This window comes from Coffea arabica, chromosome 1c (assembly GCF_036785885.1).
Source record: "Coffea arabica cultivar ET-39 chromosome 1c, Coffea Arabica ET-39 HiFi, whole genome shotgun sequence".
Classification (NCBI taxonomy): domain Eukaryota; kingdom Viridiplantae; phylum Streptophyta; class Magnoliopsida; order Gentianales; family Rubiaceae; genus Coffea; species Coffea arabica.
The window spans coordinates 1,339,776-1,364,364 of NC_092310.1; the positions used below are offsets into that span (position 1 = coordinate 1,339,776).

At 35.3% G+C, this 24,589-nt stretch overlaps 4 protein-coding genes across 4 annotated transcripts; all 4 read right to left on the reverse strand.

Annotated features, from left to right (window-relative positions):
• Window positions 1-4,063: 4,063 nt before the first annotated feature.
• Window positions 4,064-5,056, reverse strand: LOC113689415 (germin-like protein subfamily 1 member 14). Its single transcript, XM_027207215.2, has 2 exons — window positions 4,936-5,056; window positions 4,064-4,835 (listed from the first exon to the last, which is right to left on the reverse strand). The coding sequence occupies exons 1-2, from the start codon at window positions 5,054-5,056 to the stop codon at window positions 4,267-4,269; spliced, it is 690 nt and encodes a 229-aa protein (XP_027063016.2). The 3' UTR covers window positions 4,064-4,266.
• A 6,638-nt stretch (window positions 5,057-11,694) lies between these two features.
• LOC113723687 (putative germin-like protein 2-1) lies at window positions 11,695-12,810 on the reverse strand. The gene is made up of 2 exons (XM_027246669.2): window positions 12,619-12,810; window positions 11,695-12,509 (listed from the first exon to the last, which is right to left on the reverse strand). The coding sequence occupies exons 1-2, from the start codon at window positions 12,740-12,742 to the stop codon at window positions 11,941-11,943; spliced, it is 693 nt and encodes a 230-aa protein (XP_027102470.1). The 5' UTR covers window positions 12,743-12,810; the 3' UTR covers window positions 11,695-11,940.
• Window positions 12,811-15,395: 2,585 nt separating this feature from the next.
• LOC113723693 (germin-like protein subfamily 1 member 7) lies at window positions 15,396-16,196 on the reverse strand. The gene is made up of 2 exons (XM_027246674.2): window positions 16,050-16,196; window positions 15,396-15,940 (listed from the first exon to the last, which is right to left on the reverse strand). The coding sequence occupies exons 1-2, from the start codon at window positions 16,177-16,179 to the stop codon at window positions 15,396-15,398; spliced, it is 675 nt and encodes a 224-aa protein (XP_027102475.2). The 5' UTR covers window positions 16,180-16,196.
• Window positions 16,197-18,731: 2,535 nt separating this feature from the next.
• LOC113723688 (probable ribosome biogenesis protein RLP24) lies at window positions 18,732-24,589 on the reverse strand. Its single transcript, XM_027246670.2, has 5 exons — window positions 24,472-24,589; window positions 23,384-23,490; window positions 19,546-19,659; window positions 19,290-19,426; window positions 18,732-19,187 (listed from the first exon to the last, which is right to left on the reverse strand). The coding sequence occupies exons 2-5, from the start codon at window positions 23,462-23,464 to the stop codon at window positions 19,016-19,018; spliced, it is 504 nt and encodes a 167-aa protein (XP_027102471.2). The 5' UTR covers window positions 23,465-23,490; window positions 24,472-24,589; the 3' UTR covers window positions 18,732-19,015.

Genomic DNA, 24,589 nt, shown 5'->3' on the forward strand with positions numbered 1-24,589 from the left:
TCTTTTGGTGATAATTGATTAAATATTGTTTAAGTGTTCAAAATTTGATAAATGAGTGGATTAATGCATTAATTTTGTGAAATTGTGCAGGATATTGATGTATGAAGTTCATGCACGAGCTGAAAGAAGTGTAAGGATTGTCCAGAGGATAAAGTACACAAGAAATTAGGAGCAAAAATGAAGGACAAAGGAAAGAAGCGAAAAAATGAAAATTTAATGGCACGGATCCGAGCTCGGATCCATGAGAGCAAAGAAGGATCCGATCCCTCGTCTGTACTTCTGGAGGAGTGTATCCAAGGTTAGACGATCCGACCTCGGATCCATCATGGGAAGTCCTCGGATCCTATAAATCCGAGTTCGGATCCATTTTCACCCCTCGGATCCGAGGCTCGGATCTGTCTCTCTCTTCAGCAAGTGGCACAGTTATTTTCCTTTACCTTTCTCACAACTTTTCCAGCTATTTTGAGGGATAGAAATCGGTGGCACATGCTTCTGCAACAAAAGAGAAGACCAAATGAGTTATAGACAAAAAGGAAATATCATATTTTTGACTTCCTGAGTGGAGGAAATTATGAAGTGCGAGGAGTAGACTTTCTACCACTTTTTATGCAGAAACACAGGGAAGAAGCCAGAGACATCTACGTAGCTAGTTTTCCTTCTTGTAACTAGTTTCTCTCTAACTAAGAGTTCTTGGAGGCATTTTGGAGGTTACACTTGTAATCATCTTGTACAAGAACATAGCAGAATTTGAGGGCTTCACCATCAATCGGCTAAGCTTTCTTTTATCTTTCTTGTACTTGTACTTCATGATGTTTTGCATTAATAAACTTATGAGTTTGATTGTTAAAGCATTCATGAGTAGCTAAACTCCTTAATCTAGGGAGTGGATGAAACTTATGGCTAAATAATACTAATTGAATGTGAGTTACACTTGTTATATCCTGTATTAACTAGTCTACTTGTGTAGCTGTGATTACTTGTTATTGATTGATCACCAATAGCATGTTTATAGTTGTTATTATTCAATGAGAATTGGTAGTAACAATGGAAACACATGAGTAGAGCTTAAGTTGTATGTTCATGAAAATAGAGATACACTTAAGTAGATTTCTTAGCATTTCATGAAAGCAAACAGAGTAGTAGTAGTATTTCACTATGAAAATAGGGAAAAACTGAACTACTCTAGGCCATTTCATCATGAGAATGAGACTTGGTAAATTTGGAAATGAATCTCTGGTTAAACAAGAATAATAACAAGAGGTAAATCCATTTATTTGTGTTATTTATGCCATAAGTGGAATTTACATCCCTAGATTCAATCTCTAGTGAAATTTCTTCATTCGAATTTAGTATTTGTTAAACTAGATTTGTATATCAAATTTGTAGATTATAGCAATATACTTTCTCTGCTCAAATTTATTGTAAATCTAAATAATAGAGAGAAATAAGGGTCCAGTACTTGTTTAAATTGCTCCTCGTGGGATCGACCCGATACATACCCTACATTACAGTTTCGGCCTGTATACTTGCAGCTAACGGGTATAAAAATCGGATTTAAACTTGCATTGCTAAAAAAAAACCCGTCACGGGTGATAAATATTCCAATCAATAGCACCTAAATATATAGACCCTTTTTCATTACCTGTTTCTTGTCCGTGTAACTCAGCGCATTTCTGGACTTTTTCTTTCCAAAATCATCTCAGAACTTGCGAATATGCAGCTTGAAAGTTCAAAGTTAATTCTACCTTCTAAGTGACTGCTTAATCATCTTAGTTTGATATTGCCGTGTTCTATTTAAGCTATTAAATATTGAAAAAGAAAGGAAGATGTAACCCTTGATTAATTATCCAAAATTTTGAGTGAAACCAATTTCAATTCACTCAATTCAATTTAAAATCCAGATTTCAAACCCATTAATTACCCTATTAATTATTGGAGTAATTTATATTTTCATTTACATCAAAATGAATGAATTATTTGAAGTTAAAATCAGGTTTATGGTTCGACGACTAGGTTTGATAACTGGGAGTAGAAATGGTGTAAAAAGGGATGGGAGGGTTAAAAGGAATATTTGAAGCTAAAATCATAAATTATCCTGCACATTTATATGATTTGTTCATCTTGAACAGACATTGTCTTGAATACTTAGGAAAATTTTCTTGTAAGACTAAAAGAACTAATTTTGAAGAATATTCATATTAAGCACACTTGTAGAGAATTATCATATGTATTAATCTATCAATTATAATATTTATTAAACTTAATTTATACAATCAGGAAAAATAGTTTGAAAGGGAAAATGATACTTTTCCTCTCCAATATTTAGTGGTTGGAAAAATTTCACCCACAAAGTTTCATTGCGAATACATTTAGTTCCTACGAATTTAATTTATAAACAATAGTACAAGTGATAGCAAATCAACCAATTTGGGTGGAAAAAAATTGACAAATAGCTCGTTTAGTCCCTCAACTCTTTTTTTTTTGTAAATTATCTTTTTTTCTTAATAAATAAAAAATGATATTTTATTTTATCCTGTTTAATGCTTCTATTTTTTTTTTCCAATCCCAGAAGTACTTTTTGATTTCACTTCCTTCAACCTTCAAATGCGACAATGTTGATGAGCATGACCAAAATTTCAACCTTTCTTTAAAAAAAGAAAAACTTCACTTTTCTTGTAGTTTTTTTATTTTCTTTTGTACATAAATTCTTTGTTTTCCTTTTTACTTTCTTTTGCTATTTTTGACACTTTCCTTTCTTCTTTTTGTCTAGTCCCTGATTTTTTTTTTCTATTTAGTCCTTTTATTTTTTCCCCTTAAATACCATTTGCCATAAAACTTTTTCCATCACCAGACTCGGTGGCTTAAAAGGGCATGACAAACTGTTCATATTCTTTTTCAAAAAAAGGAAATCTATAATTTTTTTTATTTCTTTTTATGTTATTCCTTCATTTTCTTTTTTGCATTTTTAGTTTAAGAATCTTATTAAATTAGAACTATAGATGCGTGTTAAATAATATTTACTCAAATTTCAAAATTTTCATTTGCACATGTAGCATGCATTCCAATCCCACTCGTATTAAAAAAAAAACTACTACATTGAAAATCTAAACATTATTTCTTTTCTTTTTATATAATTTTTTTCCTTTTCTTTTTCAAAAGAGGAAGAAGAGGCAGCACGAGTGATAGATGCGGAGTAGATAAAGGAAGAGTCTGAATTATTGAAAAGGGAGAGAGAAGCTGCCAAGATTACTTTACAGATGGACATAGATGATTTTGTTCTCTCTCTAATTTGAGATTGAGCTTGAGGACAATCTAATGGCTACATCTTAGTTGTTAGGAGAATTTCCAATTATACCTCTTTTCAGTATATTGAATATATTTCAATGGTGTTAACAAACTCACATATTGATATTTTTGTTTTCGCAATGGTTTTTATTATTTATTAATTTTTTTGGTGTGAGATTTTGCAGCGCTTTGAATTAATGGTGCAAACGAATTGAATTGAGTCAAGTTTTGGTCTAATCGAATCGAGTCTCAACTTAGTTTTATGAAACTTGAACTCGAGCTCGAGTTTGACGAGTTCAAAATGTAAAGTTCGAGTTCGAACTCGACTAAAATTCGAGTCAAGCTCAAACTTAAAAAAATAATTATTTTATTTTAAAAAATGAATAAAATAATAATTTTTCAAAATAAATATATATATATATATATATATATATATATATATATATATAATCTAGTTGGCTCGCGAGTTAACGAGTTGAATATCTTTGACCTCGACCTTGACTTGATCAGTTCAAGTTCGAGTCAAGCTCGGATTCTAGCTGCTCGCGAGCTGTTTGATTCATTTGCAGTCGTACTTCAAATACTTCTTACAAGTGCTCCAAAGGTTTTTCATTGCACAATGAAACTATGGTAAGAAGAATTCATCCAATCTGTGGAGATGCGTTCTTTTAATCAGACAAAATTCATCTTTCTAGAATCCAAAAATAAAAGAAGATAAATGTGGTTCATATATTGATTATATCACAGGGTACAAAAAAATTAAGAAAAGAGGTAGTGATTTATAAATTGCATTTTCCTGTAAGGTGGGAAATGCCAATGTATTAATCTATGTAGAACCGTTGTAGTAACAAAGGGGCCGAAATAATGCTGGATTTTGGAGTCATTCCATATGGAGATCAAAGTGGAAATGACCCAATTATTTATGCTTCAACAGATTACTGTTGCACCCCGAATCTCCTTTGGTTTCAAGAGTTACCCATACTACGGGTAGTTGTTATCCCACCAAAATTGGGACTGAAGTTTTTTGATGACATTGTTTCCAACCTGGAATGCTTTGGTAAGAACATCAGGAGAAATTGGAGGATCTGATCCGAATACAGCATTAGCAATGGTGATGACTCCTGGATTCTGGCTGCCTAAACCAGTAAAAGCAACAGCATTTGAATGTCCTTGGTTGAATTGGAAATGAATGAGGCCTTGGGGGAACACAAACACATCTCCTGGATTCAAAACCTTGGTGAAGAGCTTATTCTTCATGTTCATGCCCGGATTCGAAGTAACAAAACCAACAACTAGAGTACCCTCCAAAACAAAGAGGACCTCGGTAGCACGAGGGTGAATGTGGGGAGGGTTCAAACCATAAGGCGCAAAATCGATGCGTGCTAAGGAAACACCTAAAGTGTTGAGCCCTGGAATTTGGTTGACATTTACTGCTGTTACATTGGACCCGAGTGGATTTGCTGTGCTTCCAGGTTTGTTAAGCCCTGGAAAGAAGAAATCTTCGGGTTTCACAAGCTTTGGATCCTTGCATATCTTTCCATTGACAAATACTGCATTAGCCATGATTCAACTTAGTTAGTTTGTCAAACATAGTTAGAATTCAAGTATAATATACAAGAGTCAAGAAATTTTTGAAGTAATCTAGTTTACCTCCGGCATTGGCATCAGGAACTGCCACACAAAAATCCTGCAGTGGACTTGGATTAGATGCATGGACAACTGTAAAAACAAGTGCCAAGATGGCTGCAGCAATATGGATCCGAACTGCCATGGTTATCACAAAAGAGGTGACAGGTTGTCGAAGCCTGTGCAATAATAAATACCTGCTCAAACTAAAAGTAATTTCTGTAGATAGTGGTGAGCAGGGTCGAATCCACAGGGACTGGGAGTAATTATTTCTTTTCAAGTTCACAGTGACAAGGGGAGTGTTTTTATGCAGAAGGTGACAGTGGCGGGTGGCTTCAGGCGCGCAAGTGAGGCGCGTGGCTGTGGTCAAGGGTGGAGCAAGGGCGAGCGGCTACGTGGGCAGTAGAGGCGGGCATCGGCCGTGGCTGCTGGCGGCGGACGGGCTGGAGAAGAAAGGGAGAGCCCGCGCCAAGTGGTGGTGGAAGGCAGCGGCGGTCACGTGGGCAAGTGGGCGGCGTGCGTCGCGCTTGGGCGGCGGGACAGAGGCTACTGCCGCGCACCTGTGGGATTGTGGCTGTGCGAGGAAGGAGCTGCGTGTGGAAGGAAGATGGGCAGCGGCGGCGGCGATGGAGCTTCAGCAGCGGCGGGCGGCGAGGTGCGAAGTGGATGGCTGGCTGGTCCTTCGTGCGAGACGCAAGGTGGCGGCGTGAGTGAGGTGGGCTGCGAGCAAAAGGGATTCGGACAACAGAGAGAGAGCAGGGGAGAAGGAAGAAAGAAAGAAGAAAGAAAGAAATTTTTTTTTTTTTTTTTTTTTTTTGTAAAACTGAGCTACGGTGAAAAGGGAAGAAGAAAAAAAAAATTCTTTTTTTTTTTTTTAAATTGAGAAACCTAGCTACGGTTGAGAAATTTTTCTCTCTTTTTTTTTTTTAATCCTTACCTTTCCCGCGAACGTGACGCGGGCACGTCATGAGGGCAAGAGAGCTCCCAGAAGTTTCTGATCGTGAGCTTCCTGCAGGTCACCACGGGGGCGCGTCATGACTGAAGGTCACCTACAAATCAGTAAAAACGAAAATTAACACCCAAAATCAGTCAAATTCAAGGAAGACAGATTTAAACTAACAAATAAAATCAAACAAACAACTAAAAGAAATTGGGTTGCCTCCCAATGAGCGCCTTTCTTTAATGTCTTTGGTTAGACATTATCATGTTTTGTTCATGGAGGATAAAATCGTGTGGCTCGTTTTAATGTTTCATCCTCTATATAGTCCTGATAACCCTCGTAAATAGAATAATTCTTGAGCATACGAGCTACGGGCTTCCATGGACTAGTGAATGGCGCCAAACGAGTCGATGATAATTTGCATTCTCCATTCACTTCTCCCTCATTTGCATTTGTTGGTACAAGATATCTTGCCATCGCCACTCTTAATTTATTCCTGTCATGAAATTCAAAATTATCTGGTATAATAAAGTCAATTTCATTAACAGGAATTGAAGAGTAAGAGTCAGGAGAATAGTGATAAAGGAGTGGAGGAGATGTCACCGCATTTGGAGATTGTTCACTGGATTCATTCACTTGAATGAGTTGATCCTGGAGTCTCATTTTTTGCACTTCAACTTCCTTTTCAACTGCATCTTTAAATCCGTTTCCTTGAAACTCTTGCAATTCCATGTCATTTGGCCGGATAATTGCACTCTCATCTCCTTCAAGATTGATATTGGTTTGTGAGGGCAATTCTTCAAGGTGAGAAGCTAATCGCTCTATCCTGGATGTCAATTGACGCATTTGATCTGCCAGGTCGCGAAGGCTCGCTTGTGTCTTCTGATGAAATCGATTTAGGCTCGCTTGTGTCTCCTGATGAAATCGATTTGTATTAGCAATTAGTAATCCCATCATTTCTTCAAGAGACAAACCTGACACGGAGGATGATTGCTGAGACTCTTGCTGTTGAAAATCCATTGGCCCGGTCGCATAATCAAAATTGGATTTATCCCACCATCCTTGATCATACCCGTTTGAATAAGGGTCATACCACGTTTGAAATCGAGATGGAAAATCTCCAAAAGTATCAATTGGAGCGCTTAAATTATCTTGAAATGCGGGGCATGTGTCAGTTGAATAACCTGAATCAAAATAAGTTCCACAATTTGCAATAGCCCATTGATCATTAGAAAAACATGAGTCTCATAACTCCATTCAAGAACAAAGTCCAGTCTATCATCAAAATATGGAATGTTAGCAGCCATAAAAAAATAAAAAAAATAAGAGAAAAATAAATTAAAAAAAAATGAAAACAAGATAAACTCAAAAAGAAACAAATTAATCTGACACCAGTCCCCGGCAACGGCGCCAAATATTGACAGGTTGTCGAAGCCTGTGCAATAATAAATACCTGCTCAAACTAAAAGTAATTTCTGTAGATAGTGGTGAGTATGGTCGAATCCACAGGGACTGGGAGTAATTATTTCTTTTCAAGTTCACAGTGACAAGGGGAGTGTTTTTATGCAGAAGGTGACAATCAAAGAAATTCAACTAAAATATAAAAAGCTACTAAAAATTAAATAACAAATTACTAAAATCAAATAAGTGATAATTAAGGATCTAGCCAAGGAATGACTTCAGCAATAGTTCACCTAATTGATCATCGATAAGCAAAGGCAATTCCAATTATTTATCAATAAATAGGTTATAACTACCAAACAAACGATGGCAGTCAACCCCTCCTTACTGTGTCGGTGATCAAGGTACGTCCGTTAATCACTGCTCTAATTGAAAAACAATCCTAGGTACGCCCGTAAAATTTAATTCCCCAATTGCCTTACGTATTAGAGGAGCCCTATTCTAACCAAATAACACACTACCAGGGTTATTTTAGATTAACCCGCGTATTCCCTTGACACAAATCTAATCATGCCATTTGTCACTATTTTAGAGCAATTAAACAATTACGGATTTAATGTCCTAATTGACAATAGATTACCCAATCAACTAATTATCTGGATCCAAGACAATCAATTAATTAAATAACCATAAGCACTGTAACCAGGGAATATGCGAATACCAATAAATAAAAGTAAAAGATAAAATTAAATCGATCTCACAATTTTAGGCGATCCAAAACGTCCATTGTCCCTTGACTAGAGCGAGAAAATTAGTTCATACTTGGTGCGAAAAATCCATGCAAAATTGGAACAACAGCTGCGGCCATTGTTCTTGCTCGCGCGAATTCAACTCAGCCAAAGGGATAAGGAAAAACGAGAGACTAAGAAAAGTGATTCAATCTCTCAATTGCCGTTGACATGTCAAGGGAAAAACTACTATAAAGCTAAGAAGAAAAGTCAACAAAAGCCACATTGGCTCCTGACATCCGTAAGAAGAAAACCAAAAGAAGTAAGGAAGGACTACAAAAGAAAAATCAAAAGCAAGCCTAAGCTACAGCCGACCTCTCCTCTGCACACTTTTTCTAATTCCTATCTACTGTCTACTCTAATGCTTGCGGCGGCTCCCTCCTCTGGAGAGGAAGAAGTGACACCCCGACTTCAGTCCTTTGTTCCTTTTTTTAATGCTTTTGTCTTCGGCAATTACTAAAATGGGCACAAGTTTGCCTTTGGCAACAATGCCCCCGGGATAAGCTCTGTGCCTTAGACTCCTTTTGTGTCAAATTGGCACTTGTTATCATATTTTCGTTCTACTCCCTGAAATATATGCCAAATACTAAAAATGAGTAGAATCTATCAATTAATTCACATCGAGTCAGGTAATAGGGAAAATTAATAATAAAATAAATGATAAAATTACACCCTATCAAGAGGGATCAAACTATGTGAACTAATTAGAAGGATGGTAACTTGTTTCTTCTCTGGTGGTGGAAGGACATGTGGGAAAGATGCCTATTTATAGCCACTTTTGGTACGTTGAACTGGTCATTATATTTTCTTATCTTAAAGATTAAAAAATGCCACATTGTCTATGTGTACTATTTTTGCACAATTCAACCGACGAAAGATTCTGCAACCACTACTTTCGACTTTGTCATTTTCAGTAAGACTGATTAATAGCGTGTAAATGGACCTTTTCATTTCCTGTTTCTTGTCTGTGTACGTAACTTAGAAAGTGGATGGACTTTTTCTTTCTTTTTATGTTTTCAAAATCTACTCTAGACTTGCGTAAATGCAGATTGGCAAGTTCTAACTTCTAGTGCTGGTTTTTAAATCACCTTGGTTTATTATTTCCATATTTTATTTAAGCTATTAAATGTTGAAGAAAATATAGATGTAACCCTTGATTAACTTTCCAAAATTTTGGATGAAACTTAATTTTCTTTTACTCGTTCGATTCAATACCAGATTTTACTCCCGTCCTTGTATATTTACCCAATCAAAGTTCACAGCAGTAATAGCTTTCATTACTTCTTTTTTTCCTCCAAACATAAAAAAGAAGAAATTGAAATAAAAAATGATAAATACCATTAAAGATTTGGTTTAAAACCTATAACGACATTTGTAGTAAAAAAAGATTTGGCATTTTTTGTTTCTTATTTATTTGTTTTATTTTTTCCTTCCATCTTTTTTTGTTATTTATTTATTTATTTTTTATTTCCCTTTCATCTTTTTTGTATTTAGACAAAATTAAGATTTTGTAGGTCAAAGCATAAATTTTCAAAATCATCTCTTCTCTTCCCAAAAGAGAGAGAGAGAAGGAAAAAAGAAAAAAAGAAAAAAGTTGTGAAAGGGTAAATTTATTAATTTATTAGTTTGACTTTGACATTTTATTATTGACCGTTAAATTTAATTGAAAAAACTAATGGTGTCACTTTAACCCAAACTATGTTTAAACAATAGGGAAGTTATATAACAAGGCACCAAACCATAGGGGGTAATAAGTAATTTACCCTTGATATTTTCGTTTACATCACAGAAAGCAATAATTAAAGTTAAATTTAAAATTATCTTGCTCATTCGTGTGATTTATTCATCTTGAATAGGAAAATTTGGAAAGTTTTCTAATGAATATTCTTTAACCACCCTTGTAAGGAATTATCAAATGTATCAATCGATCAATTCTACTATTTACTAACCTTAGTTACTTCATGTAATCAGAGAAATAGTCTAAATGAAAGGGAAAATGAAAGTTATTGCAGTCAATGTCTAGGGTTTGGACAATTTTCAATTCATTGAAAACATATTTAGTACAGTGAATTTACAATTAGTTTTCAAACCTAATTTTTAGGGGTTGGGCATTTAGTCCTATAATTTTAATTTACAATCAATTTAGTACGATTGGCAGCAAATCAACTAGGGATGGCAACGGGAGCGAGCACCCGTGGGGGGTCATTGGGGCGGGGATTGGAGCGGGGCCTAGGGGAATTTTTCCCTCCCGTTTAGAAACGGGGCGGGGGGCGGGGGTATACTCCCCTGTCCCACCCCCGCCCCGCCACCCGTATGAATATATATATATATATATATATATAATGATATTATCAATTATACTACTAATTATACATGTCTATTAATAAAAATTATTAATTATTTATACTAAATTTATTAATACATTTATGTTAAATTCCTAACTACACTTAATACAATAACACTTTTTTCTAAAAAAAAACACAATAATAATTTAGTGATTGTATTTGTATCAAAAGTGAAAACTTGATTATTTTAGTTATATTTGTTTTATCATATTAGATTGTATTCAAATAACCTTTGTTTAATTATTTTTATGAGTTTCAATTGTGAAGTTACAATGAATAATAACTTGGTGATGTATTGATATTTTAGTACTTGATTATTTGCTTAAATTTAATTATAATAACATTATATAATAATTTTTTTTAACCCCGCGGGGGAAGTGAGGCGGGGCGGGGGAAGCCGGAGGCGGGGGATGGGAGGGGCGGGGGCGGGGGGAATTAAAATGCAACGGGGCGGGGGTTGGGGGAGGTGTCCCCCGCCCCATTGCCACCCCTAAAATCAACCAATTTGAACGGAAAAAATTTTTTTTGCAAATAGATTATTTAGTCCTTGAAATTTTTATGAAAATTATCTTTTATCCATGATCTTTCACTTTATCCCATCTAGTCCTTTTATTGTTCTTTCTTCTAACACCGAAAGTAGTTCTTGTTTCACTTTCTTCTACCATCAAAATGGCCGGTTTTAAAAAGTTGACCAAATTTTTAACTTTCTCTAATAAAATCTTTACTTTCTTCTCATTTGTTTTATTATCTTTCGCACACAATTTCTTCCTTGTCATCTTCACTTTCTTGGACTACTTCTGCCATTTTCTTTTTGATGTAGTCTCTTCTTTTTCTCTACTCCCTGTTTTCGTTTATTTAATCCTTTTACCTTTTTATTAACACCAAAACTTCCATCACCAAAACAAACTTTTTCCATCACCAAACTTAGTGGCTTTAAAGCGCACGACAAAAGTTTCAACAATTCTTTTTGAGAAAAAAAAATGTTTTTTCTTTTTTGTTGTTTCCTTTTATTTTTATATAATTTTTCATTTTCTTTCTTATTTTCTCCAACTATTTTCACCATTTTCTCTTGTATTAATCTTTCCTACATTTCTTGGTGTAGAAATTGTATTACACTAACAAGTGTAGATGCATGCCAAATAATATTCAGAGATTCACATTTTAAATTGTTCATTTGCATGTGCTGTGCATCCCAATCCACTCACGTACTACACCGATAATATGGAGGAGGCAACGTAAGTGAAAGATACTGGGCAGATAAAGGAAGAGGCTGAATATTAAGAAGGGAGAGGAGACAGAGTGGGAAGTGTTGATGGTGCGCAAAGTACAAATTCATTGACTTGCTTTGTCCGTACCACGGAAAGTGCCAATGTAGTATTCTTCTTAGATTGATGTAGTAGTACAAAAGGGTCCAAATACTACTAGTATTTAATCTATAGTTTAAAGTACATCAGTGAGGAGGTCAAGGTCTGAAGGACCCAATTATTTATGCTTTAACACATTACTATTAATTGCACCCTGAAGCTCCTTTAATTTCAAGAGATACCCATATTATTTAAGGGTAGTTGTTATCCCACCAAAATTGTGACTGTAGTTTTTTGATGACATCGTTTCCAACCTGGAATGCTTTGGTAAGAACATCAGGAGAAATGGGAGGATCTGATCCGAATACAGCATTAGCAATGGTGATGACTCCTGGATTCTGGCTGCCTAGACCAGCAAAAGCAACAGCGTCGGTCTCTCCTTGGTTGAATTGGAAATGAATGAGGCCTTGAGGGAACACAAACACGTCTCCTGGATTCAAAACCTTGGTGAAGAGCTTATTCTTCATGTTCATGCCCGGATTCGAAGTAACGAAACCAACAACAAGAGTGCCCTCCAAAACAAAGAGGACCTCGGTAGCACGAGGGTGAATGTGGGGAGGGTTCAAACCATAAGGCGCAAAGTCGAGGCGTGCTAAGGAAACACCTAAAGTGTTGAGCCCTGGAATTTGGTTCACATTTACTTGTGTTACATTGGACCCGAGTGGCTTTGCTGTGCTTCCTGGCTTGTTTAGCCCTTGAAAGAAGAAATCTTCGGGTTCCACAAGCTTTGGATCCTTGCATATCTTTCCATTGACAAATACTGCATTAACCAAGATCATGAAACATCAGTTAAAGTATAACATGCAACATTATAGTACTATCAAACAAGACAGTCATGAAATTTTCCAAAACAAGATCAGAAAGTTTACCACCGCCAGCATTGGCATCAGGAACTGCGACGCAGAAATCCTGCAATGGACTTGGATCAGATGCATGGACAATTGTAAAAACAAGTGCCAAGATGGCTGCAGCTATGTGGAAGCGAAAAGCCATGCTTATCAGAGACGAAGTATCAAACTATATGAGCTAGTTAGAAAGATGAAAAGTTGTTTCTTCTCAGATTGTGGATGAATATGTGGTAAAGATTCCTATTTATAGCTATCTTTGGTTGAACCAGTCATTATGTTTTCTTATCTCAACGATTAGAAAAATGCCACATTGTCTTCCTAATCTATTTTTGTACAACTCAACCAACGAATGATTCTGCAACAACTACCTGTGACTTCTCATTTTCTTTCCTCTTGCAAGTATAGAAAGACTGATTCGGTCATTTAGGACATTCCAACGAAGTGGTATACTGATACAAGGTGTTGACGGACCAAGTAACCGGTAAGACCTTTTCTTGAAGAGATGGCCTTTGATATTTCTTGCTTCCAGATGTTTACTTTCTTACCTCAGTAAAACGATGCATTAGTTGCAACTAATCAGTTTGAAATTCGCAGGCTCAATCCAACTTTACAAAGTAGCATCTGGGATTAGCACGAAAGAATCAAATATATGGTAATCGTCTGGGAGTAGAGGACCTAATTACTTCGGATAATTATACAAAGATAGCTCAGAACTTGAATTTCAAACTTCTTTGGCAAAACCTATGATATGTAATTATATTTGCATATTTTAGCTAGCTGGAATACCAAGCATTCATTTCCTATTTCCTGTCTGTGCAAATAATTCCTGTTTGCGGGTGATAAATATTCCAATCAATAGCACCTAAATATATAGACCTCTTTTCATTGCCTGTTTCTTGTCCGTGTAACTCAGCGCATTTCTGGACTTTTTCTTTCCAAAATCATCTCAGAACTTGCGAATAGGCAGCTTGAAAGTTCAAAGTTAATTCTACCTTCTAAGTGACAGCTTGATCATCTTAGTTTGATATTGCCGTGTTCTATTTAAGCTATTAAATATTGAAAAAGAAAGGAAGATGTAACCCTTGATTAATTATCCAAAATTTTGGATGAAACCAATTTCAATTCACTCAATTCAATTTAAAATCCAGATTTCAAACCCATTAATTACCCTATTAATTATTGGAGTAATTTATATTTTCATTTACATCAAAATGAATGAATTATTTGAGGTTAAAATCAGGTTTATGGTTCGACAAGTAGGTTTGATAACTGGGAGTAGAAATGGTGTAAAAAGGGGTGGGAGGGTTAAAAAGAATATTTGAAGCTAAAATCATAAATTATCCTGCTCATTTATATGATTTGTTCATCTTGAACAGACATTATCTTGAATACTTAGGAAAATTTTCTTGTAAAACTAAAAGAACTAATTTTAAAGAATATTCATATTAAGCACACTTGTAGAGAATTATCATATGTATTAATCTATCAATTATAATATTTATTAAACTTAATTTATACGATCTGGAAAAATAGTTTGAAAGGGAAAATGATACTTTTCCTCTCCAATATTTAGTGGTTGGAAAAATTTCATCCACAAAGTTTCATTGCGAATACATTTAGTTCCTACAAATTTAATTTATAATCAATAGTACAAGTGATAGCAAATCAACCAATTTGGGTGGAAAAAAAATTGACAAATAGCTCGTTTAGTCCCTCAACTCTTTTTTTTTGTAAATTATCTTTTTTTTTCTTAATAAATAAAAAATGATATTTTATTTTATCCTGTTTAATGCTTCTATTTTTTTTCCAACCCCAGAAGTACTTTTTGATTTCACTTCCTTCAACCTTCAAACGCGACAATGTTGATTGATGAGTATGACCAAAATTTCAACCTTTCTTTAAAAAAAGAAAAACTTCACTTTTCTTGGTGTTTTTTTATTTTCTTTTGTACATAAATTCTTTGTTTTCCTTTTTACTTTCTTTTGGTGTTTTTGACACTTTCCTTTCTTCTTTTTCTCTAGTCCCTGATTTTTGAAATCTCTTATCTTTTTGAAATAAGTTGCATTTGTTTGGATAAATTGGAACTCATATGTATGCATACTGAGTGTTATGTATTCCTTTGACAAAACAGCTAGACGTTGACAATTGTGTAAATTAATAAAATTTTGGCAATGCATATGAAAATGTGGCTTTACAAGAATTGGATTGGAGATATTCTCAAGTGTTTGAGATGTTCATTCTTGCAAATGGCTAAAATTCTCAAGTGTTTGGACTCATTATGCGTGACATGACTGATAATGTTCTTTCTAAATGTGGGAATTGGATTTGAGGAATGTTAGGAATATTACTTGCTTGAAATTGTCAATTGCTGGCAGGGAGTTTAACCCTTTTTCAAGAGAAAACTCTGCCGAAATTTTCTTAAATTCTTATTTAACATGTGTGAGCAAGTTTCTATCGTTTCTAATAAATACTTATCTTGTTTGTGTATAGGTACTATGGCTCGCACAAGGAGGGCTCGTATTCGTAATCCTACACCATCTTCAAGCGAGGAACGCACTCCCTCATATGAAGAGTCGCCTGAGGAAGAATCTCCTTCGCCTGAGCCACCACCTCGGTCTCGCCGGAAGACCGCATCCACTAGCCGCGACGAGCCGTTTCCAGATTTTGACACCACTAGATTCACGTCACTCGAGAATCGACAGTGGTACGAAGCAGGCTTAGATAAGGAAATTATCATTGAAAAGCACCTGGCACCGGAGGTGGATGCGCACTACCACGTCTCTACGGCATTCAAGAGACTAGGATGGGAGAACATCCTTCAATTGCCCAAGTACTACTACCCCAACCTGGTCCGGGAGTTCTATGCCAATTGGAGGATCTGATCCGAATACAGCATTAGCAATGGTGATGACTCCTGGATTCTGGCTGCCTAAACCAGCAAAAGCAACAGCATTTGAATGTCCTTGGTTGAATTGGAAATGAATGAGGCCTTGGGGGAACACAAACACATCTCCTGGATTCAAAACCTTGGTGAAGAGCTTATTCTTCATGTTCATGCCCGGATTCGAAGTAACGAAACCAACAACAAGAGTGCCCTCCAAAACAAAGAGGACCTCGGTAGCACGAGGGTGAATGTGGGGAGGGTTCAAACCATAAGGCGCAAAGTCGAGGCGTGCTAAGGAAACACCTAAAGTGTTGAGCCCTGGAATTTGGTTCACATTTACTTGTGTTACATTGGACCCGAGTGGCTTTGCTGTGCTTCCTGGCTTGTTTAGCCCTTGAAAGAAGAAATCTTCGGGTTCCACAAGCTTTGGATCCTTGCATATCTTTCCATTGACAAATACTGCATTAACCAAGATCATGAAACATCAGTTAAAGTATAACATGCAACATTATAGTACTATCAAACAAGACAGTCATGAAATTTTCCAAAACAAGATCAGAAAGTTTACCACCGCCAGCATTGGCATCAGGAACTGCGACGCAGAAATCCTGCAATGGACTTGGATCAGATGCATGGACAATTGTGAAAGCAAGTGCCAAGATGGCTGCAGCTATGTGGAAGCGAAAAGCCATGGTCATCAGAAAGGAAGTATCAAACTATATGAGCTAGTTAGAAAGATGAAAAGTTGTTTCTTCTCAGATTGTGGATGAATATGTGGTAAAGATTCCTATTTATAGCTATCTTTGGTTGAACTAGTAAATGCACAGTGAAATCTCTGTAAACTATTTCTTCACAATTCAATCAATGAATGATTCTACAACAACTACTTGCGACTTCTCAATTTTCTTTTCCTCGCGCAAGTACAGAAAGACAAATGTGGTCGTTTGTGAAACCAAGGCCACAAGATCATGTAAATATTTCCAGCTTTACCATATGCATTTTCCACATAGATGTGGAGTTCTGGTAAGACCTTTTCTCGAGATAAGATCGTATTTAATGCTTTTCTTCCTTCCAGAGTATGATTTTACAACTAACTTTCTTTTTTTTTTTTTTTAACATTTTGATCGAAGGCTGGATTAGATGAAGAGGGAGGGAGGAAGGGAGGAAGGGAGAAAGAGAGCGATTGCCCGGAATCAAACTTCGAATCTTTAGTACCTTAAGCAGTTAGGGGTTCATCAAAATCATTCTATCTGAGCAATGTCAACAATTTTTGGAACAGCACAAAAAAGAAAAATAAATGTACTAGGGACACAAAAGAAGAACTAAAAGTTCAGCTTAAACAACTTTTGTTGGTAACTGGAAAAGAAAATCATTAATGAACCCGTTTAACATTCAAACCTTAATAAAGTGATGCATAAGTTTCAACTAATCCTTTGAAAACTAAAGGACTTGATCCATCTGTGAAGTAAATGGTCTAATTACTTCCTTTTATTGTACTAAATAGGCTTTAGAACTTGAATTTCAACCTTCTTCGGATGATAATTGAACATCTTGCTACAGGATGATAAATGTTCAATTAGCAAGTACCTTTGAATAACTTTGCACGAGGATGGACTTTTGGTTTCTTGTTTGTGTTTTTCAAAACTATCGAGAACTTGCAAAGGTATGATGTCACAAATTTTTCTCAAACTTGATCTAGGTATGATGTCACAAATTTTTCTTGTTTGTGTTTGAATTTGCTAAGTCTTATATAAGCTACATAATTAATGTTGGAAGAAGCAATTGACCAATTACTCCTTCATTTAATTTGGACCAAAACTAATTTTTATTTACTAATTTTCTTTATTTTGTGTGAAAACAATTTTTATTTTACTTATTCAAGTTCAAAGAAAAGACTCTCCTACTTGCAATTGGTGAACCCATCTAAAGCATCCTCACAAGCAATATATTGGCCTGTGGTAGATACAAGTTCAGATACTGTAGACCGGAGAAAGGAAGATGCTTCACAAACCAAGTTGTTTATCTAAAGTTTTGTTAAGACAATTTTGCATGGCTTTGAAACTAAATTTTGTGAAGGCTTTTAATTTTTCAATATGTAGGCAATGAATATAATTCAAACTTTTTATTAAATATTCGCTTTCGACAAAGAACACAAATTAATAACACTAGTGATTAAGGCACGTACGCTGTGTGTATCTGCAAACAAATATATAAAAATTGTATTCATTTGTGAAAAGGTTTTTTCAATTTTAGTATTCTGAAAACTAATTTGTTAGAGATTTTCAAGAAACAATTAATGAAATTGAATTATTTACTTCTTCATCTAGCAACTAAATCACGTGGAAAAAATCCAATCTGGATCCTCGATCCCCTCTCAGAAATCATCCACATCCCTTTATCAGTCCAAAACTTCATCTTTACTCATTTCTACCTCTAACAACCTTTCCCTTCAACAAGTACCTCAAATCACAATTAACAACTTTTGAGTTAGATCAAGAGAAATTCCTAAATCAGAATATATGTATATAGGAGTTTAGATTGATAGATTTGATTACAGCTTTGAAACCTTTTCATATCCCTCTAAATTTTGCGTAGATGACTTGGGAGATATTTAGATTTGTAATCAACACATAAATTATTGTCGTGCATAAATAGTCAATGAATACAAATTTAAATATTTCTCATTAACACAGTTCTCATATTTATAGTCAATGAGATTCAAACGCACAACCTTTTGTAAATGAGTAATCTGTCCTTATTAAATAAATCAACTTGTATTATATTAGTGAACCAACTAATCATGGTTTGCTAAATTATATTAATGATTGGGCATCGCACGCGGTTAGGTCCAAATTATGTTCCAATTTTCTTTTTTTTTCCCTTATAATTATTGGATTTATTGCATTTTTAGTTTTTTTTTTTTTTTTTAAAAGGCCATAATGAGTAGTTGCTTTACTACGAAGGACACTCACAAAAACATAGAGTTATCTTACATTCTCTCAATATATTATAAGGATTATATTGAGAAAAAGAAAAGAGAACAAACTACATTCAAGAAGGAAATAGAATCAAATATTAGTTTTGGTAAGTGGAAATATGTAAAAAGAATTTATTATTCTATAAATAATTAAACCAATATCAATTTGGTCGTGCTTAATTGGTGTACCATAAAGAGTAGGGATTATAGGCATGAAATAATTTATCTAAGGAATGGATTTTTGTAGATCAATGATTTTGAAAATATCACGTCTGCAAATAAAACTAGGACGCTATTCTCTCATAGTATACTTGGCTAGCTATTTATAAAAGCTATTGATATCCATACAACACTTTTAATCAATAAAATTTTCTTTTAATTGATCTCAAGAATGATACCACAAAACGTAATACTTGCGCTGTGCAATGCACATACGCTCACACTAGTTCTAATAAAAACTCCAATGACTACAAAACTAATCCAGCTTGGACCTCTTGAACCTTCATCTGCTATACTTGGTAAGATTTTGGCTTGAGAAGGATGCAATTGTGGTAACGTTACTCTTCCATTCGATTTTCTTCTGATTGCTGTTGGGAAACCTTGACCTTGATCTTTGGCAATGTGAGAGATGGCTCCTGTTGGAGTAGAGCTGGAGCTTTGACCATGTGGATGCTCTGTTCCAGTTCCTTTGCTGCCTCTCTCTGCTCCATGGTTTTCTTTCCCCTCATCCTGCCAGTGTGTAAACAGAGGTTAGAATGGTCTTTAGCAACTTGGAGCAAAAGGCAGAACCTGATTTTGAAGTATGATGAATGCACAAGCAGATGAAAGAACCTCATCGTATGATGTCTGGCCTCCCTATCAACTCTGACTTTATCAATCTTCTTAATGGCTTTCAAGGTGTTCTCCGTGACATTCCTGTCATATCTCTCCGGCCTATTTCGTTTTCTCTCAAATTCAAATGTTGAATCCTACAAATTTTTGCATTGCATCAACAAAAGAACACCGTAGCATTAATGAAGCTAAAGAAAAGGGTAATATAAGAAAAGTGGGCCAAGCGAAATAAGATTACAGAACTAATTTTGCTCACCTGAGTCATGTCCTTTCCATGCAACCGCCTATAAGCCTTGGTCCATTTGACTTTGCGAGGATTCCTCTTCATCTTGAAGTTTTTGTGGCATTTTGATCTACAAAATCTGAAGACCTGCAAATGAATAACCTTTAAGAAGTCTAGTGGTTATATTGTAAATGCAATCTATAAAAAATGTCAAGGACAAGTAATGTAGAGGCAAAGAGAATAGCAATTTAAGATCCAGATTTAATTTAGCATGCTCCAACAGATGCACAACCTATACAAATCTCGCATCAGTTAGGTGAAGCACATTTGCCAAATTAGCCTTAAGGACTCTTGTACACTGCAACATATTTAACTAATTCAGGATAGCAGTGTCAGAGCATCATATTTCCATTGCCCGGAGAAACATGCAGTAGCCTTTTTTATTGTGCTCTCGCTGGTCGACATTTCGTCTATTTTTATTGCTACTGCCCCCATCAGGAACAACCATTCCAACTACAGTCATGCACATGAAGGTGTGTCTATACATCTCGATATCAAAATTTTGATCTGGGCATCAGAGAACATAAGTTGCTGCTGTAGATGCCATAGAATTTAATGCAGTTTCTTAGCTGAATCAAGAAGACAAAATGACAAATGGGGAGTGAACAGGAATGGGGAAAAAAAAAGTAGTTTCATATCGAGAAGACAAAAATAAAAAAATCTCAACTTTATCTAGGGGTCTCAAATTTCGAAAGCAAGACATTTATTAGAAACAAGAAGAAACAGAAAATAAGGAACTTCACAATTTACTAGTGGTTGTTTCTACTACATGCAAGTTCAGTTCAAATATATATATACATGCTTCTGGGAATTAGTAGTTTACACTTAATAAAACATTTATATAAATTTGATTAACATACCGAAGACATATATATCATAAGTAGGCCTGTCAATCGGGCCTAATGAGCCGGGCTTTGATGTGTTCAAGCTCAGCTCATTTAATTTGAGACATTTTCGGGCTTCGGGCTATGAGTTTCGGGTTCGTAAATGTGAAGCTCATACTCAGCTCACATAATATTCGGGTTGTGAGCCTTAATCGGGCTTAGCCCAAGCTCACTTATTACTCCTGAATTTTCTTAATATAATTACTATAACTATTAAGTTGTAAAACTAATTTAACATTTACAAGACTATAATATTAAAACTAAACATGAACAAATAATAGTTCTTAAAAAGTATATAAACCAAAATTTTTTCAACAATATTTATATGTAATCCGTTTAAAATGCATGAAAAATAGTAATAAAACATGCAATCATAAGCCAATACATCTTTAAAAGTTGAAACTTTTTTTTATAATCTTGTGATTTAAATCCAAATATGCTTGATGATTTTTGTGTTTGTAGACCAAAAAAAAAAATCAACCAATAATATGCCAATACAAAAAGTTACTCAACCAATAAGAAAAATTAGAGATTTAGTTATGCATTACTAATATTGGCTCTCAAGAAAGCTCATGAAAGAGTTTTTAGATGTGTTTTTGTGTTTTGTAATTTATATATATATTTAGTATTTAGCAAAAATATATTTGGATATATAATTATACATAATATCAAAATATAAATATTATATATATGTGTAATTAAAGGGCCGGGCCTATATCGGGTATGAGCCTAATAAGGCCCAAGCTCGGCTCACATTTAATTCGGGCCTAATTTTTAGGCTCAAGCTCAGACCGGCTCACTAAATGATCGGGCTCATCGGGCTTTCTGTCGGGCCGAACGAGCCGAGCTCGGGCTGGCCCAGCCCCATTGACAGTCCTAATCATAAGTGTTCCAATCTTAACAATCTCATAGCAACCAATCAGGGAATCCATTGCTTAACATTACAGGTTTTGGCAATTAAAGGTGTTTTAATAAGTTTGCAATGTTGGCGATCTGATATCCAATTTCAATCATATTAGGAAGCTTATTTTGTACAGGCTGGCTTCATTTATGAGTCCTATATTCTAGAATTGGCAATTAAAATATTCGGCTACAATAGAAAGAGACTTGGTATCCGCAGCAGACATAACTCTTCTCACGTTAATATGATTCATTCTTAGAAAACTTGATTAAGATATGACTGATCCAATGTAGCCTTGGGTTGGTACGGCAAACTATGTCTAGGAGAGATTCCGATAGTTGTCTTCCTTTTGTCCTTTTTTCAATTTCAGACGGTTCAAATTACAATTGATCATAATGTTGTTGAACCATAGTGCTAAAATTAGACAACACCCTGCATTTGATGCCTCATAAAGCACACAACTCTAGTTACTTATCGTTTTACTAGCCATCAGTCATCTCTTATTATTTGCATGTTTATACAGTTTCCCAAGACCAGCCACAAATGAGTTGGAACACAAGTAAAAATGAGAACCACCACCAAAATGAGACCAATAAGGTAACTGGCAAATTCAATAAGATATATAAAATCACCAAGGTTTTAAACATTAAAATGCATGAGCAAGTAGAATTGCTAACAAGTTTGAACACACTTATTTCACTTTTTAGAACTATCTCTATCCTATCGATTTGGCCTTAATATCAGTTAGCATTGGGAAGCATACCTAGCACAAATAAATCAATCCACTAGATCATTCTGTGGAGAATATATGAGAAGAAATTTATCCTACCTTTGCATCTTAAAATTCAATGCAGTTTCTTAGCTGAATCAAGAAGACAAAATGACAAACAAGAAATTGATGGACAGTCAACCGGAGTGAGAAAAACTAGTCTCAAACCAAGAAAGATGAAAAATAGAAAATCTCAACCTTTATTTAAAGGTATTAAATTTCCAAAGCAAGATATTTAACGGAAACAAGGAGAAACTGAAAATGAGGAATTTCACAGTTTTTTAATGGTTATGACTACTATATGCGAGTACAGTTCAATATATATACATGCTTCTGGGAATTAGTAGTTTACATTTATTAAAACATTTATGTAGATTTCATTAACATAATAAAGACAGTCATATTATAAAGTGTCCCAATCTTGACAGTCTCATGGTCTAGCCCTCACTCATGGAATCCATCACTTAATATTATTAGGTTTTTAGCACTTAAAGGTGCATTAAAAAAATGTTTGCAACATTGGCTATCTGATATCCAATATCAATCCTATTAGGAGATTAGCTTTGTTTATATAGGTCTCTCTTCTAGAATTGGAGATTAGAAATATTAAGCTACAGTCCAAAGAGACTAGGTATACATACCAATTATAACACTTCTCACGTTAATCTGATTCAATCTTAGAAAATTTGATTAAGATAAGACTGATCCTATGTTGCCTTGGGTTGGGACAGTGAATGTTTCTGGGAGAGATTCTGAGAGGTTTCTTCGTTTTGTTCTTTTTTTTCCTTTTTTTCCAATTTCTGGCAGTTCAAATTATAATTGATCACAAAGCTGTTGAACCTAGTGCTAAAATTAGACAACATCCTGCATTTGATGCCCCACACAAGCACACAACTGTAGTCACTTTAGACACATGCTCCCATGATTTTACTAACCATCATCTCTTATCATTTGCACATTTATTTCAAGATGAGTCACAAATGAGTTGAGAAGAAGCACCACCACCAACATGAGAGAAATAAGTTCCTGGCAAATTCAATAAGCTACATCCAATCTCTCAGGTTTTGAAATTAAAATGCATGATCAAGTAGAATTGCTAACAAGTTGAAGCCCACTTCTTTCTGTTTTTTAAAAAACTTTCTCTACACTATCGATTTGGCCTCAAAATCAATTTAGCACTGGAAAGCAAACCTTGCTCAAATAAATGAATTCACTAGACCATTCTGTGGAGAACATATGAGAAGAAATTTATCCTACCTTTGCGCCATTCCGAACAAATTGTATTCCATGTCCTGGATATACAGTAGAAGAGCAGAACCAACACTTTTCCAACCTCATTATGTCTTTCTATTAAGGTTAGGATCCTGAAAGACAAAGCAAATGATACATGATTGTTGAAAAGAATAAACTCAGCTATCGATTTTACCATGAATGGGCTGTAATCCTACAACAGCAACCATGTTTATCTTAGCTGAAGTATTTTTGCAGACAATTTGAAAAGAATCCAAACAAACCACAACAGATGAACCAGAACAATAAAAGAGCTCACATACTTCCACCCCCCCCCCCGCGGGGCTCAGTCCCCTGCCCCAGGAAGGGGGAAAACAAAAAAAAAGAAGAGGAACCCATCTAGGATCCATCAAGCATATTGTTGACAGTTCTATTGCAATAGAAAGACATCATTTTTGAAAACGTGCATCCATTGATTGTCATCACGCTACCCTATTCCCATTGTTTCAAAAACGTGGCTTACATAGACAAAAACAACCAAAAATACCCCTCATAATTCTTCTTTCCTGCAAATAGGATTAAATTTATCATTTTTTTGTCGTTCCTGTTACGTCCCATTCAGAGGGAAGTATATGTTGAGCTTTCAACAATTAAAGATGGCTATTCCGCAAGATATTCATCAACATTGGATTAAGACAAAGGAGAGTTCTTTTTGCCTTTCCTCAATCAATTTTCAGTAATCTTAGTCTTACTTCTTGCTTTCATTTTCTTCTAAAAATCCTAACTTTTTCAAGTATAACAGAAAGACAAGAACAATAAACACTGGTCTGGCTATTCCTGAAACATTCTTCAATTATGCAAAAATTAGCTGACCCATTAGCCACAGTAATATGATTTATAATACTAAACATCAAATACCTAAGAATTACGGACAAAACCAAATTTAAACAGATTAATGTGAACTGAAATTGCCATTCCCACATGTTAAGAATTTCTGCCTATTCACCAAGAACTTAATTACTGAATAAAAAGTGACCAAATTCAGAAAAATAAATTATCGAAAACCCATTAATTTGAGGACGAGAGGAAGAAAAGATGAAGGAAGGGTAGCTCACCTGAGATCAGGCGGTGGCGGGAGCCGCGAAGAGGCACCGGCGGCGGCGGGGGGGTTTGCTGGAGGGTATGGTTCCGCAACCTACGACTTGACTTATAAGTGGAGATTTTTTGGTCAAC